The 21063-nt window shown below is 43.8% G+C and overlaps 1 protein-coding gene across 3 annotated transcripts in view; it reads right to left on the bottom strand.

The window, feature by feature from the left end:
- myo3a (myosin IIIA) overlaps nt 1-21063 on the bottom strand; it is a 73392-nt gene that overhangs the window by 3004 nt on the left and 49325 nt on the right. For 2 of the 3 annotated variants that reach the window (XM_042067854.1, XM_042067855.1), the window contains exons 19-36: nt 19721-19931; nt 18856-19003; nt 16273-16426; nt 14740-14828; nt 14447-14576; nt 13680-13736; nt 12704-12786; nt 10237-10311; nt 9798-9875; nt 9147-9352; nt 8875-8986; nt 8581-8743; nt 8294-8380; nt 8087-8210; nt 6538-7852; nt 6134-6272; nt 2949-3040; nt 1955-1995 (exon numbers count right to left, since the gene is read on the bottom strand). In XM_042067854.1, coding sequence (XP_041923788.1) covers nt 1955-1995; nt 2949-3040; nt 6134-6272; nt 6538-7852; nt 8087-8210; nt 8294-8380; nt 8581-8743; nt 8875-8986; nt 9147-9352; nt 9798-9875; nt 10237-10311; nt 12704-12786; nt 13680-13736; nt 14447-14576; nt 14740-14828; nt 16273-16426; nt 18856-19003; nt 19721-19931 — 3304 coding nt within the window. Of the gene's footprint in view, nt 1-1954; nt 1996-2948; nt 3041-6133; nt 6273-6537; nt 7853-8086; nt 8211-8293; nt 8381-8580; nt 8744-8874; nt 8987-9146; nt 9353-9797; nt 9876-10236; nt 10312-10391; nt 10410-12434; nt 12474-12703; nt 12787-13679; nt 13737-14446; nt 14577-14739; nt 14829-16272; nt 16427-18855; nt 19004-19720; nt 19932-21063 lie in introns of all 3 variants that reach the window. The other variant, XM_042067853.1, reaches the window with a different exon arrangement.

Here is a 21063-nt window from a genome sequence, read left to right as displayed (position 1 = left end):
GCATTAGAACACAACCTTTAAGGCCACCTAAGTTAGCTCAGGTCATCTGAGGGAGAGCAAGTAGGAGAAGAGCTGAGTAAAAACTTGATAAAGCCATATGAGTCATGGTGACATGCAATTACGAGGGTGTGGGTGGATTGTCAGCAGTCATTACTCTGACAGGAGTGACAGACCCTGGGATATTCCCCCAATGTGGGAGCACACCACCCACTGCAGCCATAGGGGTGGGGGTGGAGTCGGAGGAGCGTCCAGCGAGCCAAAGGCATAAATAAAGCGTATTACTGTGTTTCATAGCAGGCCGAGCATGGAGCAGCACCACCATTATTTCAGTTTCAGCTGAGCTCTCTTGGTCTGAGTGTGTGTGTGTGTGTGTGTGTGTGTGTGTGTGTGTGTGTGTGTGTGTGTGTGTGTGTGTGTGTGTGTGTGTGTGTGTGTGTGTGTCTATATATGTATGAGAGACACACACACACACACACACACACACACACACACAGACACTCAGTTTCTTCCTCTAGTGATTTTCTCATCACTCATTCTCGTCTCCCTCATTTCTCTCTCTCTCTCCCGTGTGCAGTGGCAGTGGCCTATGTGTCATTTCCTTTTCTCTCTGGCCATCGCCTCCATTCCTCTCCTCCGTGTCGTCTCAGAGTGCCCTCTGTTTTTCTCTTCTCCAGCTCCTCTATTTCTCAGCCTGATGAACCACAGTCTCTTCTCATGTGAAGGGCTCAATGCAATTCTCTATGAACTGACATGTTTCTTCATTGTTTATAGAGGACCATTCTCTTTTGCATCATTGCATCCCATGTCCAATATATGGTGCTGGAGGTGGTCCTCATTGGTATGGTTCCATATGGAGCCCTTTTTCCACAGTCCATCTCATTCTCCCTCGATGCATGTTTCTCTCCTTGTCCTCTCACTCTCTTCTCTCTCTTCCTCTTTGTCTCTTGACCCCCTCCCCCTGTTTCAGCTGTCAGCCTGCATACCCAGACGCTATCTATCCTCATGACCTTCTTGTTCTTAATGGGGCAAGTAAACGGCTCCTGTCTACAGCCAGCTTTATTTATCAGCAAACAAATTATGATGCCCGTGTGTGTGTGTGTGTGTGTGTGTGTGTGTGTGTGTGTCACAAAAATGATGGAATGTGGCTGGCTTAGTCCTCCCAGCATTATGTTCAGCTTTGTGGCTGGCTGTCAGTTTGACTGCATGAGGTACAATACTCGCACAATGCCGGTGTGTGTGTGTGACTTTCTGGGTCTGTGTCTGTGTGTGAATGAGTCAAACAACAGACAAAATATTGCTCTGTATCAGCTGTAATAGGCAGTATGTCCTTTTGGAGGAGAATCTGTTACTTTCACCCATAATGTGTACTCTACTGGGGAGTCTTAAATGGCACAACGACTCTATTTTATCTTGCCAGTCAACTCAAATAAAAGTATACACACAAAGTGTGTGGTGTGTGTGTGTGTGTGTGTGTGTGTGTGTGTGTGTGTGTGTGTGTGTGTGTGTGTGTGTGTGTGCGCGCGCGCATGCGTGCGTGTATGATAGAATTCATAATAATTGTATTTACATTTTAACATGCAATTGTGTGTGTGTGTGTGTGGGGGGGGGGGGGGGGGGGCATTAGTTGTCTGGTCTGTTGATTTAATTGATCTCTCAAAAACTGTCCCTAGAATGCAATCCTGTGGCTTGTGTTGATATACATCATAGCATAGACATTGCAGAATCTGGGTTTAGTAGTTTGGGTACCTTAGGCTAATCCTAGGGTAAAAGACATTTACAACGTAAAGGAACAATTACAACATGAAGAACAATTTCGTCGGGGTCACTTTCAGATATCCTTAATGTCTGGACGTTGTCATTCATATTAGCTAAAGCAATCCTTTTTTGCCATTATAGTTTTCCTTCTTGGTGTAAATGGCCCTAAAGACTCTAGATTTCATTAATACACACTTACCATTGCTTCCTAGGCCTTCTCCTGTCGTCTTGGACTGATCTCTGTAAGAGAACATAAAGGAAAAGACAATTATACACTCTTAAAACAAATCGGTTGTCCCTATCTGGACACACAGATGTGTTAAAAACACATGTTTAACACATTTTGTGTAACAAATTAAAAAAAGGAACCAACACAAACTTGTGTTTTCCTTATCTGGACACAGCTCACAACGCAGCACATTTGTTTTAAGAGTGTATAATCCTAGGGTAAAGGACCGTATTACAACGTAAAGGAACGATTACAACATGAAGAACAATATTGTCTGGGTCACTTTCAGATATCCTAGAGATACCACAGCTCTCAGATGAAATAGACAGGACATCTAAAGGGATTATAAAACTGGATTAGAGGCCTGGCTACATCTTCATCTGGGTGTAAAGGCTAATGCTACCTACATATGAAGAGCAGAAACAAAGCACTTTGCACTGGATGGTTCATACTGCTTCACCTGTAGGCAATGCTACCATGAGCCCTGCACAGCTCAGCGAAATCCTGCTTCACTCAGAGTAAAGCCATTTCAACTCTGACTTTGTATTGGAGCACCACCAATAAGACACACTGCAGTATGAAAACTTCTTGTTTGAATTGTGTGTCTGCATAAAAATCAGTAATATGTTATTTGTACAGTAATTTCCTGTGTATTAGCCACATTGTGCATAAGTCGCAGGACAGTGTTTTATGCAAGTTAAAAAAACAAAACCATATTAATACCATATTAACTGCCCCTGTGTATTAACCTCATAGCTGAAGAAATTTAGCAAAATCAATGTATAAGCCGCGGCTAATAGTTGGGAAATTACGGTAGGTCAATTATTTAGCCGTGTAAGGTATTTTCCAAACTATTACTTGCCACACACTGTGGTGAACAAACTGAAGATTGCCTATGACTTGGAAGTAGTCAGAATTAAAAACAAGTGTTAAGAGTTCACAGATACATAAGTGACAAACTCACATGAATGAGGGTGTAATATGTAGAATCTTCCGGCGTGTTGAGCGTCTTTGGTTTCTGTGTTCGCCGAGGAGTGCGTGTCTGCTTTGTGTCAACTACGACCAGAACAAAACAAAAAAACAGAATAACACATTAACAACATCAAGCTTTTTTTGTTCTTATCAGCTTTTTTCAGCTTTTGTTGTTAACAACAGCATCAAACTCTCGTTCTCGTTCATGACTTTACGGCTGGAAATGTATTGAATTCCTGTAAAAAAAAAAAGCACCATGCGATTAAGACGTGAACAGGGACTATTATGGTCTGTCAAAACTATCCTTTCTCCATTTTAGAGAAGCGCTGAAGGAAAATAGCTCTTTCAATATGCTTCACACAATGCCGAGGCAGAGAAGGTCTTTCATCTAAGCCAGTGAAGAGGGGCGCACACAAAGGCTCTTGCTGGTTGGAGCTTTGGCTGTTTAGTAATTCTCATGTTGTTTTCAATGGGGTCCTTTCAAAGCAGCCGCTGAGGGGAAAAAAGAGGGCTACCCGAAGTGGGATCGCACACAAGCACTTTCCACAGTGAAAAGCTAACCGCCCCGTCTTTATTGAGCGTGAGACCATTGCTGATGGCTTGTACCTGGGACGTAAGTATTTTTAATTTTTCCAACAGCAATCAATCAGAAATCCCCTACCATTCACAGTGTGTTTTATGGCTTTCACTGACCTACTCCCCTCTATTAAGAGGTATATCAGTGTGTTGGCTTGTGCAGGGTACAGGGTTTTTCATTGCATTGACTTACTCAACAGGCAGAGAAACATATTTTTGTATTAAACACTATCTAGTTGACTTTCTTGTTGACCTTGTAGTAAATATATTTTATTTAACCTGATCTATAATCATCATATTCCCCTCCCAATAACTTTTTGGGGTAAGCCCAGGAGAGCGACCTCAGGAACAATTCATCAATGTCCAGGAAGACCAAATGAGAAAGAGAATAAAAAAGGCTTCATGTTTATTGTACACGCTTTCTGAAAGGTCGACAGCCTTGATTGCTCAAAGGGAATAAAGCCAATTCAGGGGGCTTTAATATTAATGGTCACTGTAATTGCAGACGCACTTTCCAACTGAAACTTGATTAACATTTAATGACCTTTTGTATAAAGAGCAATGTGATTGGCATTCAAAATGGAAATTATAACTCAGTTGTATTTCTGACTAAGATGGGTGCCTGCGGGTAATCTGGTTCCATGTTGAATTGTTTATCAGCTTATTATGCTAAAAGCATTATGGGAGAGTATGTGATTGCAACAAGACAAGACTGAACTTTGAGAAAGAAATTAGGAAAATTACACATAATATTATTTTGTAGCTAAAGGACTATTTTTACACTTCCAGAAAAGAGTGTACGGGCCATTACAAATTTTAAGATTCATTGTCCAAGATCCAAGTGTCCATTACTCACCTACTCAACATGCATCAAAATTACATTTATATTTGTTTACTAAAAATATTCGCATGTCACATAGGTTTTCACTAATTATTTTTGTTTTATTTCATATTTTAATAACATTTGAAGAGGATTAATCCTATTTTGAAAAAAAAAACTCCTTTAAATAATTTCCTCCAGTCAAGAAAGACAAAGTTCTTTGTACATGCTACGCAGGTGTGGCTGCTTGGATATAGTCAGTGAAACAGTGTAAAGCAGTTCAATTCTGTCTGTATGGGATAAATCAATTAAGGAATTGATTGGCCCATGAGAACCATTCTCTAGGCTTTGATTAATAGGTAATAAAAAGGTTAGCCAGACACACATGCAGGCACACTCATGTAAACACACACACACACACACACACACGAAATTTCGAAATGATGTGACTTATAGACATGTACAACACACCACAGCAAATGGAATAGTGAGCCTGTAACCCAATGCACAGTGAAGTAATCAAAAGAATGGGAAACCAGGGCAACTCAAAGTAATTGCTCCAGACACAACAATCATGTTCTGTGTGAACATATGATGAAGCCACAGCTAATAGAATCACAGCTGTCAGGACAAATTTGCTGATGGCAAAAAAATACTCTTTCACTGAACTTTTCTTGTGTTCCCTTCCCTGGCAGCCGTGGCCCACTGGTTGGCACTCTGGACTTGTAACCGGAGGGTTGCCGGTTCGAGCCCCAACCAGTGGGCCGTGGCTGAAGTGCCCTTGAGCAAGGCACCTAACCCCTCTCCCCTCTATGCAGAGACCAAATTTCCCTCACGGGATCAAAAAAGTATATATACTTATACTTATACTGGCTTATCACTCCCATAGCAATTACACATATCACCCAACAGAATCAATCCAAAAGATCCTGGGCCGCACTGGGAGTTTGCTGTTAACACATCTTCGTCCAAGAATCATTGTTTCCTGTTTTAGCACTTGACATCTACACCCCCCCCCCAAACACACACACACACACACACATTTATTCTTTTTTTCCTTGTTGCACCTGATATGATCAGGTGCCATGGGAGAGAAAATGGGAACTTCATTCATTGATAACATCTCAGCTGGCAGACAATAACAGGAGCTGGGCTTTTTCAATCTGCCTCTGCACCTGAGGCAATGGGAGAAGGGGGGGGGGGGGGGGCTGACTTGACTGCATGAGAAAGTTTAAAATAGTGAATCAGCTCTATAGAGCATAGGTCTTAAATAAGTATCACCAGTAAAATACAGGGTCATTGGGCACTCCCCACTGTAACACATGGAACTCTCCATCCACCCACTATGTCACTCAGTGCACTAGCCCCTCATCGGACGTGATGTCATCAGACTCAGTTTTATGTTATCATTGTTTCTATAAAAAGCCAGGAATGTTCATGAAGATAAAGAATCATTGGGGTCGGTTAAAGCAGTCTGCCTGAAACTGTGGACAAACCATAACACATGCTTGCTGCTGATAAATCATTTACCCTTGCAATGCAGTTTAAGGGCATGTTAAGGCTGCCAGTAACACCCACATTTTTTTTATTTATGAAAGCATGCCCTTGTCCTGGAAATAGCTCACCCTGAGCTACAGAATCTTGCTGCAGATTTAATGTCTGAAAAACTCAAAATGTCTATACATTTGTCTGAGTACAGAACAGCTCGTACTATGATTTGGTGCAGAGATGATCTCAAACTCAACGGGTTTCTAAATCAGGCCCATTGCAGTGACACCAACCTGAGTGTTGATGAGCGAAGCCATTGACAGCTTTTCCCTTCATGAACATGCCATTGCTGCTGGGGTCCATCTGGTGGGCAAGGATGATCTCATTCAGTTTCATCTGCACGGTAAAGCACTCCTGTGATGACTGGGAGATCTAAAATTCACAAACATAAGAGCTTAGAGCATAGTTCCTTTAGGACAACCAGTCCCAACCAGAACAAATTGGCACACATTCTGAACATGCTGAACATATTTGCCATGTCTACTAAGTTCTTTTAATGGCTCTTATATGATCTTGACCTCGATCCATGGCCCTGACGGGAAAACATTCATGCCAGAGTATCTATATTTTTACTGGGTTTAAAATTGGTCACCCGGTTTGGAATATTATAGGACTTGGATGAGTTCTGTTCATGTACCTGTTTGGAGAAGTTCTCCAGTTCCTCTGCCTCTCGCTGGCCAGTAGCCTTTAGGTTCTTCCTGTCCTTGTAGCCCCTGAAGTTGCTCTGGATCTTCACAGCGGCCTGCTCTTCCTCATAGAGCTCACTCTCCTGCGATATGTGTGTGCTGTGCTCCACGTGGATGTCGGAGACCTCCAGGACCTCCGCTTCAACCATCTCATTAACTTCTGTAGTCCTCATCTCCTCCACCATATCTGTTTCGCATCCCTTTTCATTTTGAGTTTCTGTCTTCTTCTCCTTGAGCTTCTTTCTCTCTCTGTGACCCCGGAAATTGCTTTGGAGGACAGTGGCTGCTTTCTCTTCCTCCATGTCTGGCTGGCTTGAACAAGGCTGTTGTCCATCTGGCTCCTGCTTTGGTTCAGGCCCACCTTCTGCCTCCAGTTCTATCTCAAGCTCTGACTCGGGCATTTCAGCTGGAGGCTCACACGCTGCCTCCCTCCTCTTGGGGATCTTCCCTTCCTCCTGCAGCTTTTTGCGCTCCTTGTGGCCCCTGAAGTTGCTCTGGAGAACCACAGCAGCCTTTTCCTCATCCCCCTCCCCGCTGGACCCAGCGGCCTCCCCTTGCACCTCTGCTGTGTCTCCTTGCGTCTTCATGTCTTCCTGCTCCGTAGTGACCTTCTCACTAGCCTCCAGCACCTCTACTGCCTCCATGTCCTCATCCACTGGAGGAGGCTCGGGAAATGGTTCGTCAAACTCCTCGTCAACACACGGTGGCACACTGATACACGAGCCTCCCTTCCCTTTCTTTGGAATCTTCCCTTCCTTTTCCAGACGTTGGCGTTCCTTGTGCCCTCGGAAGTTGCTCTGGAGGACCGTGGCGGCCTTGGCTTCCTGTTCCATATCTGCTTCTCCCTCGGCACACTCATTCTCCCCGGCTGGTTCCACTTGCTCAAGCTGTTCCTCTTCCTCTTGCATGGCAGCGAGCTCTGGCTCATAATCGTCCACGGGTGGAGGTGCGGGCATGGCCAGCTCTTCCCCGGACAGGGTCTTCTTACGCTCCCTGTACTTCTTCCTCTCTTTGTGGCCCCTGTAGTTGCTCTGGAGGACGATGGCAGCCTTGGCTTCGTCGTCCTCTCTTGTCGCTTCACTCTCAGCCTGTCCGGTTCCACAGGCCGGGCCTGGACGTCCGGCCTCATCTGCGAGGGTGAGCACCTCTTCCGTAGGGACAGGGGTCTGCGTCGGGGTGGCCTCGTCTTCCGTAAGGACAGGGGTCTGCGTTGGCGTGATATCCTCTTGCATGTCCTCCAGGGCCTTTTCCTGCTCCATGGCTTCTCTGGTGATGAACAAAAAGACGCGGATTGTGACAAGACACCAATCAACAATAAAAACTGTATTACTGTAGGTGTTCACTTTACAACATTAAACACACAGATGTGATGGTAAAACGGTCCCCTTTTGCAGCAGTGCTTTAAAGTGTGGCTTTATCAATGTGTCTGCATCAGAACATGTCTCACACCGGGCAAACACACAAAGAAGACAGTGAAGTCCTCCTGAGGCAGAAACTTACTTCCTCTTTTTAAAGCTCTTCCTCTCCCTGTGGCCCCTGTAGTGAGCTTGGATTTTGGCAGCAGCTTTGTTCTTCTCATCCAGTAATTCCTTACACATCTTTCTGGCAAGATACCCTCTGCAGACTAGAAAGGTTGGTAACGTAGGTCAATACAATGATAACAAAAATGGAGAAAAAAATAGAATAACCAGTTGCAAAAGAACCTACTTGCTTGCAAATGAATAATGCTGGCTTCATATTTGGCTTTGCCTTTGTCATCAGCAACCTGTTTCCGGGCTTTTTGCCCTCTGTATGCTAAAGTGAGAGGTAGATAGCAGTGGACAGAACATTGTAGAGAGGACCCAAACACAGCATAAAATCTTCATGTGAAACAAATAACAAAAAAGTAGAGTGTACAGAGACAAGGGAAAAGTTAGGTCCGCTTTAATCATCATCCATGACCCTGACCTCAGTGTAGTCACATCTGACTGACTGTCTGCATCAGGAGCCCTCACCTGACTGCAGGACCACAGCACTCTGTTGCCTCTGCTTCAGAACATTCCTGTAGCGTTTGGCTCCCAGCCAGCCTCGCACACAGGCCTGCACCAGCACGATGTGCTCGGTGGTCAGACGCATCATCAGGTTCAGCTGCTCCACATGGTAGTATTTCAGGAACACCTGACAAAGACACACATGTGCACGTACACACACACGCATGCACACACACACACACAGAATGAGTAAAGAGGGTGTTGGCAGCGCTGAAAGTGTCATTAGAGGGAAGGTGTTATGGTTAGCAGTGAGATCACCTTTGTTTTGCCCAGGACCCAGTTCTCTAGTTTGGCTTTCTCCAAGATGGCTGCGCACGTCTCTGGAGTTGCAGGTGGCTCTTCACTGGCTCGGAATGCCAAGACGTAGTACCTAAATACATCCAAAATCCAACACAACAAGACAGCAGTCATTTCAGGGATTATAAGGTCATAGAAATAAATAGCAACAGACTAACAAATAGAACAATGGCAATCCTGGCATGTTTTTAGACTGATGCACTTTAAGTACACTACTCTGCAGATCCCCTCACCTCTGGATGAAGTTGACAAAGGTGATCCGGTGGGAGTAGCCCTGCCGACGTATCTTGGCTGTCTCCAGGATTCCGGTGTAGCGCAGTTGCACCAGAACTTTCTCCCGATCAAACTTGCCGGCCTGCCGGTCAGTGTTGGGCTTGATGCAGCGCACAAAATGTGGCTGGCCGGCCACCATCTTAGACAGCAGGTCCATTAAGGAGTACTGAAAAACGACAGCGGTGCTGAGACTAATTATTATTAGTACAGGTACCAGTTACTGGTACTAATAATAATGTGTGAAGTTGAACTGGCCTGTGTAAGGATTCATTATGCAGTCTAGAATTACATAATACTTTAAAGGCAGATTTTACTCAAGGACTAACTGATGACGGCGTTCAGAATATTTCATTATTTCAGTATTTCATTATTTTTCAATAATGTGCAAATAAGATGAGGCAATTGCTTGGCAGAGATTGCATCACGGTGTAGCTGTCACAGTGGACAAATCTGTTCCACATTTGCAAGCTGATGCAGATCAATATTATCAATTACCAGTGGAGTAAGACATGGTCCTGCCTGGCTAGAGATAAGATTTAACCTACCTTGTTTACAGTCAAGTACATGAAGTGTTATCTCTGGAATATCATGGTGAAATAAATGTCTCTTACTCTGAAGTACGAGGCCACTGTTTGTGTCCTCATGTTGGTTGTCTCTCTGGGGTGATGAGTATTATCGGCACCATCCCCCTACACACACACACACACACACACACACACACACACACACACACACACACACACACACACACACTCAGTAACCTGCCTGATGCATGATGCACATAATAAGAATTATATTCTGCTAGTCTATTCTAAAGTGGCTTTTCCTTGGTCATTAGTCTATGCCACACCAGGGAAAAGACTGAGCTTCAGAGAGTCTTTCTGTTGCAATTACGCATTTTGTTATGCTCTTAAAAATAGAGGACGAATCAGAAGAAGAGGAGAGTAATAGGTGCTGTTCTTAAAAAAAAAAGATGTTCTGTTCTGTTTTTTTAAAAGAAAGAAGAACAAGACACATCAAAACCACATTATAGTGCATATCCTCAATCACCGTTTGGTAATGTACAGTGGGCAAGGCAAGCGTGTTTACATTTTCAGGGCTGAGCGTTAAGTTCCCAAAGCGTGGCTGCAAGAAAAATGCATAGACACAAAAACAGGACGTGAACGCACACAGTGAGCACAGACAGAAAAATAATGGATAATGACCTCTGGACAAGCGTCAGCCTGGCATGCAAAAAGAAGAGAACATTCTGTGAAAACAGCACTGTGACTGTTCAACACGTTCAATACCTTCCACAAAAAAAGGTCTAGCCCTACTTAAAGCCCATAGTGCATCTATGCATCTTAGTACAAAGCTAATGCCTCCCTTCACATCTGAGTGAACTGAACCACTGCCAATGGTAATAGTTGAGTTCCTGTCATTCTAGCATGTGAAAACACAGTGGCTTTAAATAGAGCATCACCCAACTAATGAACCACTAAATGAAGGCTGGAGCTTTTTTCCCCCCACAATCCTTTGCGTCTATCGCAGCACTGTGGGGGAAAAAAGTCTGGGCCTCAGTGAAACAGAGATCCCCAAGCTATTCTACATTCTAATAGGGGTGCATGACAAAATTAACCATGTCATTAGTCCAGTAATGAAGAATTAGACCTCATCAGAGTTCGGGAAAGACAGACATGCATCCTCCCTCCTGGACATAACATAACTGACAGGCAGACGGCCTTCTCATCTGGCCAGCTACATAAAGGAGACTCATTAACAATGTAAATGTATGCTAATCAGTACCATGGTCAACTGAACCTTGAGTTGTTACATATGTTGTATGTAAGGTAGGCTTTTATTTTGTATTTCTTCATATGGAGGCAGGTTTCACAGTACAAAAGAGAAAGGGTGTGTGGGGCACTTTAACACTCTCTCTCTAATCGGCCTCTAAAGGCAATCGTTTTTTGTCTTGACCAGCAGGATCCTTTTGATGTGAATTTTCCGACTGAAAGGATAACTGTGCACATGTGCACATCAAGATCAAGCATAGGAGGCAATTGTTCCATATGGGATCATGGACTGATTGATGAAAACTGTTGGTTTGTACAGTAGGTTTACATTTAAGTTGCTTTGACAAATGGAAAACAATTCCAAAAGTGTTACTGCTTAAGACTGTCATGTAATTTTGTTATAATCAAGAACTGTAAAATGAGGAGAGCAAGTCACAATTTCTAGCCATAAATATGCAATCACTTTCTCAACCACAACTAAATGTAGTCTACATACAATACTTTCAGAAAGACAAATGATGCAGTTTACTCAGCAATGAAAATATCTATATACTGTACAGTTGTGGTCATACGTTTACACACCCATGCTAAAGTTGACTAAAAACAGGAATAAAAATAATCTTTTGGAAATTGATCTTAATGCCTAATTAAAAAAGGAGGACAAATCCAACATTTAAGGACACCAATTTTCTTTGTGAATGAATAATATATCGTAAATAAATAATGTTCTTCCTTAAAATACAGAGGGGATAAGTATACATAGCCCTATGTTAAATTCCCATAGAGGCAGGCAGATTTTTATTTTTTTAAAGGCCAGTTATTTCATGGATCCAGGATACTATGCATCCTGATAAAGTTCCCTTGGCCTTTGGAATTTAAAAAAAGCCCCACATCATCACATACCACTTCATACACAAACTTCACCATACCTACATAGATCAGCATGGGTAAACTTCACCATACCATACATAGATCAGCATGGGTACTTTCCACAAGATCATCTCTCAATGCAAAACAAACCAGCTATTAGGATGATTTTTTATTCCCCTTTTTAGTCAGCCTTAGCACAGGTGTGTAAACTTATGAGCACAACTGTGTATATCTACTCATATGGAGTCCAACATTACAAAAAGACATGCAGCATGCTCACAAATACAGGCAGACATACATACATATGAAATTATATGTATGTGTGCATATATGGCCACATAGGTCTGATGGGACAAGGGCAAGGTCATGGGCTACAGCTACGCAACTGTGTATGTGTGTGTGTGTGTGTGTGCGTGCGTGTGTGTGTGTGTGCACGCGCTTGTGTGTGTGTGTGTGTGTGTGTGTGTGTGTGTGTGTGTGTGTGTGTGTGTGTGTGTGTGTGTGTGTGTGTGTGCTTGTTTCAGAGTGGTTGAGAGTATGTGAGGTGATTGGAGGGACATTGCACGTGTGGGGGGAAACTTGCACAGAGGAAAGGAGCACTGTTACCTCGCTGGTAGAAAAACTGAAAAAAGAAAGCATTCCCATCTTGAAGAGAAGCGAGGGAGAGGAGGAAGAAAGATGTGAAGAAGGAAGCATTTAAGATCAGTTAAAGCTGGAAACTGTGCAAGACAAAAGAGAGCGATTCAAATCTACTAGTGGGTCAACTGCCAAGGAGAGGAACTACAGAGTAATAAAGAAACTAGAGAGGAACAATACCCCTGAACAAAAACAGATAACTGGGCCGAGCACTTTGAAGTTCAGCAGAGGCTCCATACCTTGGCCAAGTTGATGGTGCGTTGCGGGGTACGATGACTTCGCATTGTGCCCATTGCTTTGCCCTTGGTGTGAGCCAGGTTACCTGGGATGGAGAAAGAAGTTGTCATCACAGTAACACATTAAGGGACTCATTGACTGATGTTAATGATGAATCATTCTCTGATTTCACCAGGTTGAATCAAATGGCCCAACAGTGGTTAAACCTCAACAGAGAGATTGCTAATTATGGCCCATTAGGGGCTAAAATATAATGGAGACAGATATGATACGAAACAGTCTTAATTTCTCCACGAGTTAAGACACCATTTTGGCATCAAACGTACTATGCAAAGAGAGGTGTTAAAAAGAGATGAAAAATCATCAGGAATCTTGGAGAAAGAATGGAAGTCCAAATTGCAACAGCTGGTAAGCAAAGCCATAAGGTCAGATATGAGCTTGCTCCAGCTGTGTAACTACATTAGACCTTCAAGCTGGCATTATACTTATAATGCGCGGGTTCCAAGTATAAGAATAAGCCTGACCTTTATTCAGTGTACAGTAAAGTGTACCTTATGCAGTTCTGATTATATAACTCTATTCCACAGTAGTTACTGTGAGAGTTGCACATCTTGACACTATTGTAGCACTACACTGACTGCCAACAGCTTTTCTGGGGTAACTCTTTGAAGACTTGGGGAGAGCATGATGGACTATGGCAGCAGGGTCTATGGCTGGGCCTATGGACTGAATAGTCAGATTGGAGAGTCTCTTCAGTGAGACTGTTTGGGACAAGGATGGATGCTGTAGAAATCAGGCAACGATTAAATGACAAGCATAGTCTGTTAGTGCTCACGGGCCGTGGTCGGGAGGGATGTTAAACATATTTAAGGCCACATTAAAAAGTGATTATGCGCCTCTTGCTTGATTCTGTGATGCATGGCACTTGGCGCCGAGGTGTTAGTAGGAAGCCTGCGATTGCCAGGGGTAGGTACTCACACGGCAAGGGCCAGCTTTTGGTAGCAAAAGCCTGGCTGAGATGCGGAGGGGTTTTCACTGTAAGAGGGATATGCACTGGTTTGGTTTCTGTCCGAGGGGTGGTCCCACAGAGGAGCCTTAGCCATCATTCTTGATTCATCATTTTTATTACACATTAGAGCAACTGATTGTGTCACAAGGTCGGTTTGTTCGCCGCTCACGGGCCTCGAACCCGCCACCTTGACACACACACCGGCATGGGAGACGAACGCTCTAACCACTGAGCTAAAAGCCCAGGCTTCCAACTCAGCGGTTAGAAGTGTTCTTAAGGTTAGGGCTGTGAGGATTTACACGGGCAAATAGCACGCTAGCTCAGTCTGCCTCCGTTACAATTGCAAATGAGCAAATGATTTCAAGACATGGAGATACGTATGTTCCGGTTTTATATAGTGTTCACGTGTTCATGAGGATAAACATGACTTGGAGGGATTCTGCAGTAGGAATTAAACATCACAGGTCTTCTGGTATGTTCACAAAGCAACCTCAAGAAAAGTCACAATCATGGCATCAACGGACTCATTGTTTTAGGCCATCTTGTAAGATGAATAAAAAAACATGGTCACTTTCTCAAAAACTATAAAAAAAAACTGTCACTATAAAATAGTTTCCTAAAAAAGCAAGTAAGAGGAAGGGGAGTTTCTCTAGATATCCTTCACCACCACAGGAGACACTGTTTATTGCCACCATTCACAAAACCAATGGCAGGCTAAACTTAAGGAGAAGTTTACCTGTTTTAGTGAGTGGATGGGTGACCAGCTTTCGGATGAGTTCATTTTCCGATGACCTCAGCAGCAGGACGATGTCAGCAGGAAGGGCGTCTCTGTTTTTGGCCAGGAACCCCCCTGCATTGTAGACCACCTAAAAAAGCCACCAGGAATAACAAAAGGGATGCGAGTTTAGAATGAGACACACAGAAACAGAAAACTACATTTGTTAATGTAAGACATTGATGAGGGAAGAATGACAATGGTTTTAGTCCCTCTGGAAACACTGACAAAGACTGTGGCTATACTTGTCGTACCTTGCCAGCATAGTGGTGGATGCCAAAGCCAAGATCTACTCGTTTTGGCCTCCAGAAGTTCTTGGACTTCAGATTGCCTTCAAACTTTTCTGTAATCATGAGGAGATACACATTTCAATGCCTTAATGTTCTAACCACTATCAAAAGATAAAAGACTATTTCCCTGTGAAAAGATCTCCTCTCTGCATTTGTTTCTGTCTGCATTTGTACATGCCTCAGTGTTTGTGCATATGTTTGATTCTCAGTGCATGTAGTGATAGGAGGATGTTTAGGAGGAGCCATGTGTTTGTGTAGTTGTACAAATATCAATATCAAACTCTGCCACCAGACAATTTCATGCTAGCCAGCCGTCATCCAATAGTCACATCACTGCTGGATTTCCTGAGCTTTAATGATTTTATGATCACCATAGTGACAAAACCTTTATGGTGGTCATGCTATTGCTATGGTAACAGACCTCTAGTGGCAGTGCTGCTGCACCCTGCTGTTGTAACCACATTGCTGTGGCCATGTTTATATAATCCTAGTGCTGTCAGTTAAACGCGTTATTGGGTTATTAACGGCGTTAACGTAAACCTATTTTAACGGCGTCAATTTTTTTATCGCGAGATTAACGTTCTTTTTGGTGTAACAAACTTTGTAGTTTTTTCACAAGCTGTTACAACAACTAGTAACGTTAGAACAACTACAACACCCCACTGGATCTAGCTAGAGACATTGAGAACTTTGAAAAAGCACTGGTAGTTTAATAATAATTTAGTGGAAATGCATGGATTCCAGTTGCTGCTACTGGAAGAAACTGGAATCCATGTATTTCCACTGAATTATTTTTGGAATCTGATCCCTTATCATACCTGTTCATTCTTACTCGTTGCTCGACTTATCGTGACTAAATTCAAGATGGCTGCAAACGCTAAACTTCGTGAAGATACTGTCTGTATAAATCGTCTTGTAAGTAAACTACCAGTGCTTTTTCAAAGTTCTCAATGTCTCGTTTTAAATGTCAGGGCCCTCGGAAGTCTACCAATGAAGTGTGGAGATACATTGAGCCTCGTAAAAGGGTGTAAAACAGTGATTTATTTGCATGGCTAGCCCGATGCCGAAGCACCACTATTGAAAAAGCTGTTGGTAGCATCGGCTAACTAGTGCCAGATTTTGGAGTGCAGGGGACAAGCCGAGATGGGCTATGAGACATACGTTCACACTCGGTATCATGTTTCAATACACTTTAGGTCAATATCACACCGGAATTCTCCTTTAAGTTAATGAAGTAACTTGCTTTGCTTTCATTTGAATCCTAATCAAGATAGTATACACAATAATTGCTTTATATTGTTAACATGGACTCCTGGAAAGTTCAGAAATGCAAAATAATAGAATTTTAATCATGCGATAAAATATGTGATTAATCGTGATTAACTTGGAATTCAGTGATTAATTGTGATTAAAATTTTTAATCGTTTGACAGCACTGTATAATCCAGACATTTACTCCTATCATCTGCACTGCTGGTGTTGTTTCAGACTCCCTTACCCACAAGGGTCTGGTCAGTGGCCCGGGGGAAGCGGCTCTCCTCATCCAGCAGGGACAACATGCCCATGGGCTTCTGCAGGAACAGGTCCAGCAGTGGCCGGTTGTCCTCGTATTCTATCACTCGAGCGTCCACAGCTTCATTCAGGTACTCATCCTGAGCAGGGTGGTAGGAGAGAGAAAAGGAGTTAGCTTATTGATGCTACTCACGTTGAACTAGATAGGAACATCTTGTATTGCTAATGGCTAACAAATAGCAATAAACACAAGCTGCTACCCTTCAAGTAGACATAATGTAAGTATAGGTTTATATTCTTGTACTAAATGTACTAAAAATGAAGTGTCCTTATCAGCTCATGTGTGTTGTGCCATTTTGTTTGCTTCATAATTCTATTCCTGATAACAAACAATTAGAACCATAGCACTGCACAAAAACTAGCACAGCTCCCAGCCAGAAATACAGAGCAGAGTAATAAGCAGGTGCTGCTCTCTCTCCTCAGTGCAGTGCACTCTCCCCGGCTCTGCAGTCTTGCCTGCCATTTTAGGACTCTGACTAATGTCAAGTGTGGCAAAAGGGATTAATATTCTCTGTCACTCTCCAAACTCTGCAGAACAGCGCTCGCTGACCTAAAAGCGCTCGCTACTGAGAGAATTACACACCCACCAATCTGAATAATCAGCAGGCGGTATAACGTTTCTGATTGAACTACCTCAATCAATTTTAAAATGAGCTTTTCAGCAGATCAATGTCGTTGAAGTAAACAACAGTTATGCTACGTAATGAACAAAAACAGCAAAAAATACAATGTATTACATAAATGCGGCAGTAGATGCTACATATTTGAGCATCTATTAAAGATTTACCCAGATTCTCTGTCCTTTCAAAAACAATCCCTGAAACACCTGAAGAGTCCCTGGGAATCAGTCTTTTAAAAAAAAAAAAAAAAAAAAAAAAACTCCTGCTCTTCCTCAAGCATGGCGTCTGAATCCCTTCAAACTACTCGGCATGGATAACCTACCAAGCTCAGGACACAATGGGCCCGAGGCGTCTGCACGCTTCCTGCTGGACGCTTACCTAACCTGACCACATCAGTGCGGCTGCCTGCGAGGCTGATGTGGTGAGTCAGCGCCGTCACGCTAAACAACAGATCAGGCCCCCCATGCTCTCTGTGCCCACGGCCATTAAACCGCAGAGTGAACCAAAGCATTATTATTCTCCCTCAGTGTCCTCAGGAGTGACCTTATGTTTGTTTTCGGTGGTGATCAGGCCAACATACATGCTGATCTGGACACAAAAAACACTATGCGCTAATACACATGTTTATACATGGGCTGGTAGGTGACTCCAAATGGAACCAGTGTGTCACACACACACACACACACACACACACACACACACACACACACACACACGCAGGCACACACACGCGTATGCACACACACACACACACACACACACACGCGCATGCACACACACACATGCAGGCACACACACACACACATACACATACACACACAGACAGATTCAAGAAATCTAATCTCTGGAGTGGAATGGAACTTATAGCCTTGGGTAAAGTCAGTGCAGTGCTGCAGCGACCTCTTTTTTCTGGACAGCAGAGCTGCTTCTGCGGAAACACGAGCCTTCGGGGCACAAAGGCAAAACAAAAGGCCTACCACCAAAACACACAGACACACTCAGGTCCCATCAAGCTTAGACGCTCTGTTATCACACTGGACTGCATTGCAATGAAAATGCATAAAAATAAAACACCAAAAGAAACAATACTAGTAAACATTACAATGTATCAGCAAATGCAATACAAAAACATAATCTGAGGCTTAATTAAAAATTAGAGAACAATGCTTAAGTGTTTTACAGGAAGCAAGATGCGTTGAAATTGCAGTGGGAGTTTGTTTTAAAGAGGTCTCGCTGGACTATTGTTCCCCTGCTGTGGAGGCACAAGCGTCCCGACCTCCCCATTGACCCTCATTGCGGCTGATTTATGGTGCCTGTTTGAGGGCCCACTACAGCATTCACCATCATCTCATCATTCACCAGCCCAAGGCCATGCTTACACCCCCCACCAGACACACACACACACACACACACACACACACACACACACACACACACACACACACACGCACACACACGCACATACACACACACACACTTCCTCGCCCCAGAGACCTAGGTATAGGGACCTGTTCCCGCTTTCTTTGGCAAAATAAAAAGAGCAGAGCACATTTTGCTACCATTCAGCCACCCACACATGCTCACACACGCTGGAAGGATAAATGGGGAAGTTTCATCACTATTTAGATGGAAATAAGGCTAAAGAAAACTGCAGAGAAGACAAGAGACATGTTGGGGTGTGTGTGTGTGTGTGTGTGTGTGTGTGTGTGTGTATGTGTGTGTGTGTGTGTGTGTGTGTGTGTGTGTGTGTGTGTGTGTGCATGGAGGGGGTGCTGTATAGAAAAACCCACACACTTACAAATGTTCGCCCTGAGCCACTAAAGAATTCACACTCTATTCATAATCCAAAGAGACAGGTCTGTCTGAAGCGGGAATGAACGGGTGAGTACCTGCTCCCAGGCAAATATATGCTGATTGAAGTAGAACTGGATCTGCTCGTTGGCAATGTTAATGCAGAGCTGCTCGAAGGAGTTCTTCTTAAAGTTCTCAAAGCCAAAGATGTCTAGGATTCCAATGTTCAGCCCTTTGTCTTCCTCCCTGAGGGCAAAAGAGAGAGAGAGAGAAAGAGAGAGAGAGAGGAAGAGAAAGATAAGAAATTAGAGGAATGGAGAACCAAGAAAAGATGAACAGAGGACGAAGGAACAGAGAAATCAAAAGAGGAGAGGTAAACAAAGATAAAAGACTGATAAGAGAAAGAAAGAGAAGAAAAGTAGAGTGTTTGTGAGGGTGAATGAGAAAGCCAGAGACATTAAGACAGAGAGACAGAGTGTGCTTGTAAGAGAGAGAGAGAAAAAGAGAGAGAAAGAGAGTGGGAGCAGGCAGGCAGAAGGCCAGTGAGAACAGCAAACTGAGGAGAAAGACAGATGGAAGTGCTAGAAGGTCAGGCTCATTTGTAATGACACAATATGATGCAATTAGTCTGGTATGCACCCGCTCCACTCTGGTGTGAATCTTTATTAGATCCTATCACTGCGCTGCCGAGTTTAGAAATAAAACTATCCAGAGTGCCGTGCCAGGATGCTGTCATCCCGTCCTCACCCGAGTCCATTTCTCTGGCTATACTTCACACCCTCTCCACTCCCTCTCATCCACATTTTGGCCGCAGCCCAAATACTTCCAGCATACTTCATCTTTCTGACACTTTTTCACATCCTTTTTTTCTTTGTTCAGAAACCTCTCCCTCCCAAATCCCTCCCTCCCTCTCTCTCTCTCTCTCTCCCCCCCCCCCTCTCTCTCTGTCTCTCCGTCTCTCACCCTGGCTGGCTGTCGGGCCGCAGCAGGGAGTTGATGCGGTTGACGATCCAGCTGAAGAGGCGTCCGTACAGGGCCTTGCCCATGGTGTCGCGCACCTCCGCCGCCTTCTCCACCGTGTTGGACCGCACGATGGTCTCGCCACGCGTTACCACGCAGTGAGATGTCAGGGCCTCCTGAAGTTCATCCGCGCTGATGCGGAGCAGCGACGAGGCTGTGGACAGAGAAACACACAAAGATATATATACACACATGAAAAAGGTCACATTGTGTTTTGCTTAGCTCTGTCCCACACAATCTGTGACATTCCCACTGACAGTGAACAAAACAACCAAATTTAGACCAAACCAGGGTAAGGTGCTACAACGGGTGCCCCATGAAATTGTCCGGTTTCATGCGTGATTCTCACGGGACCTCACGCGTGAATCTCGCATCTTTTATTTATATTTCCCCAGTGAAGCTGCAATGACCCAAACAACAAGTTGTAATACATTTCACGCAGCTGCGTGAATCACGGAAAGTGTGAATAAAGTGGCCACTTCTAAATGGGACCCACTGTAACACTAATGTTAAGTTCCTCTCAACACACAACACTACAATACATATAAACACACATACAACCACTCAAGCATACAGTACAAAAAACAAAACACACACTAATCATTCTTAACCCTCTAGGCGCCACAGGCGACTATAGTCGACAAGATGCGGTACTGAATAAAACGGCCGATTAAGTCAAATAGGGTGTCATATTTCGTTCGACTTCCACTCCACTAGATGGCAGACATGTCATACGTCATCCCCGAGTCGAAAAAAGGACACGCTTTAAACAAAACTTTCTAGCTACAGCGCAGTGAATCAGTGTATGAAATACCGGAGCTAGTGTGCGTGTGAGCCACTTTGTCAGAGCGATATTGTCAACGTCAGCGAGTATTTGCATTAGATTATCGTCTAATGGCATCAAAAAAGTTTACCTGAAATGAAGTGTTGGGTCTTCTATTCGCGGACCCTGATTCTGAAGGGGAATATCTGCCTTCAGAAAATGACGGTGATTCGTTTAGTGAGGCTTCAGATGCGTCCCTGCCTTGCAATGATGCAGCTGGACAAAGTGAGAGTTTACTCCATAGTTTAGCTTACACCAAGCACAAACGTTGAATCGTTTGCCCAATGTCACTGGTGGGAATAATGTTTCACAGGTTCGGAGTGTTCATCGGGAAGTTAGCAGGGTGTTAGTGGTGTGGCGAACGAGGCTGGAGGTAGCCTAATATCCATAGCGCTAGCTTCTGTCTTCTGAACGTGTGCCTCTCCACAATCGCGGCGACAGTAACGTGGTGGAGCCTTTGTCT

The sequence above is a fragment of the Alosa sapidissima genome, chromosome 17 (genome assembly GCF_018492685.1).
Source record: "Alosa sapidissima isolate fAloSap1 chromosome 17, fAloSap1.pri, whole genome shotgun sequence".
NCBI lineage: Eukaryota > Metazoa > Chordata > Actinopteri > Clupeiformes > Clupeidae > Alosa > Alosa sapidissima.
Note: the sequence above shows the minus strand (reverse complement) of the source record. Positions and strands in the feature narration are given on the sequence as shown.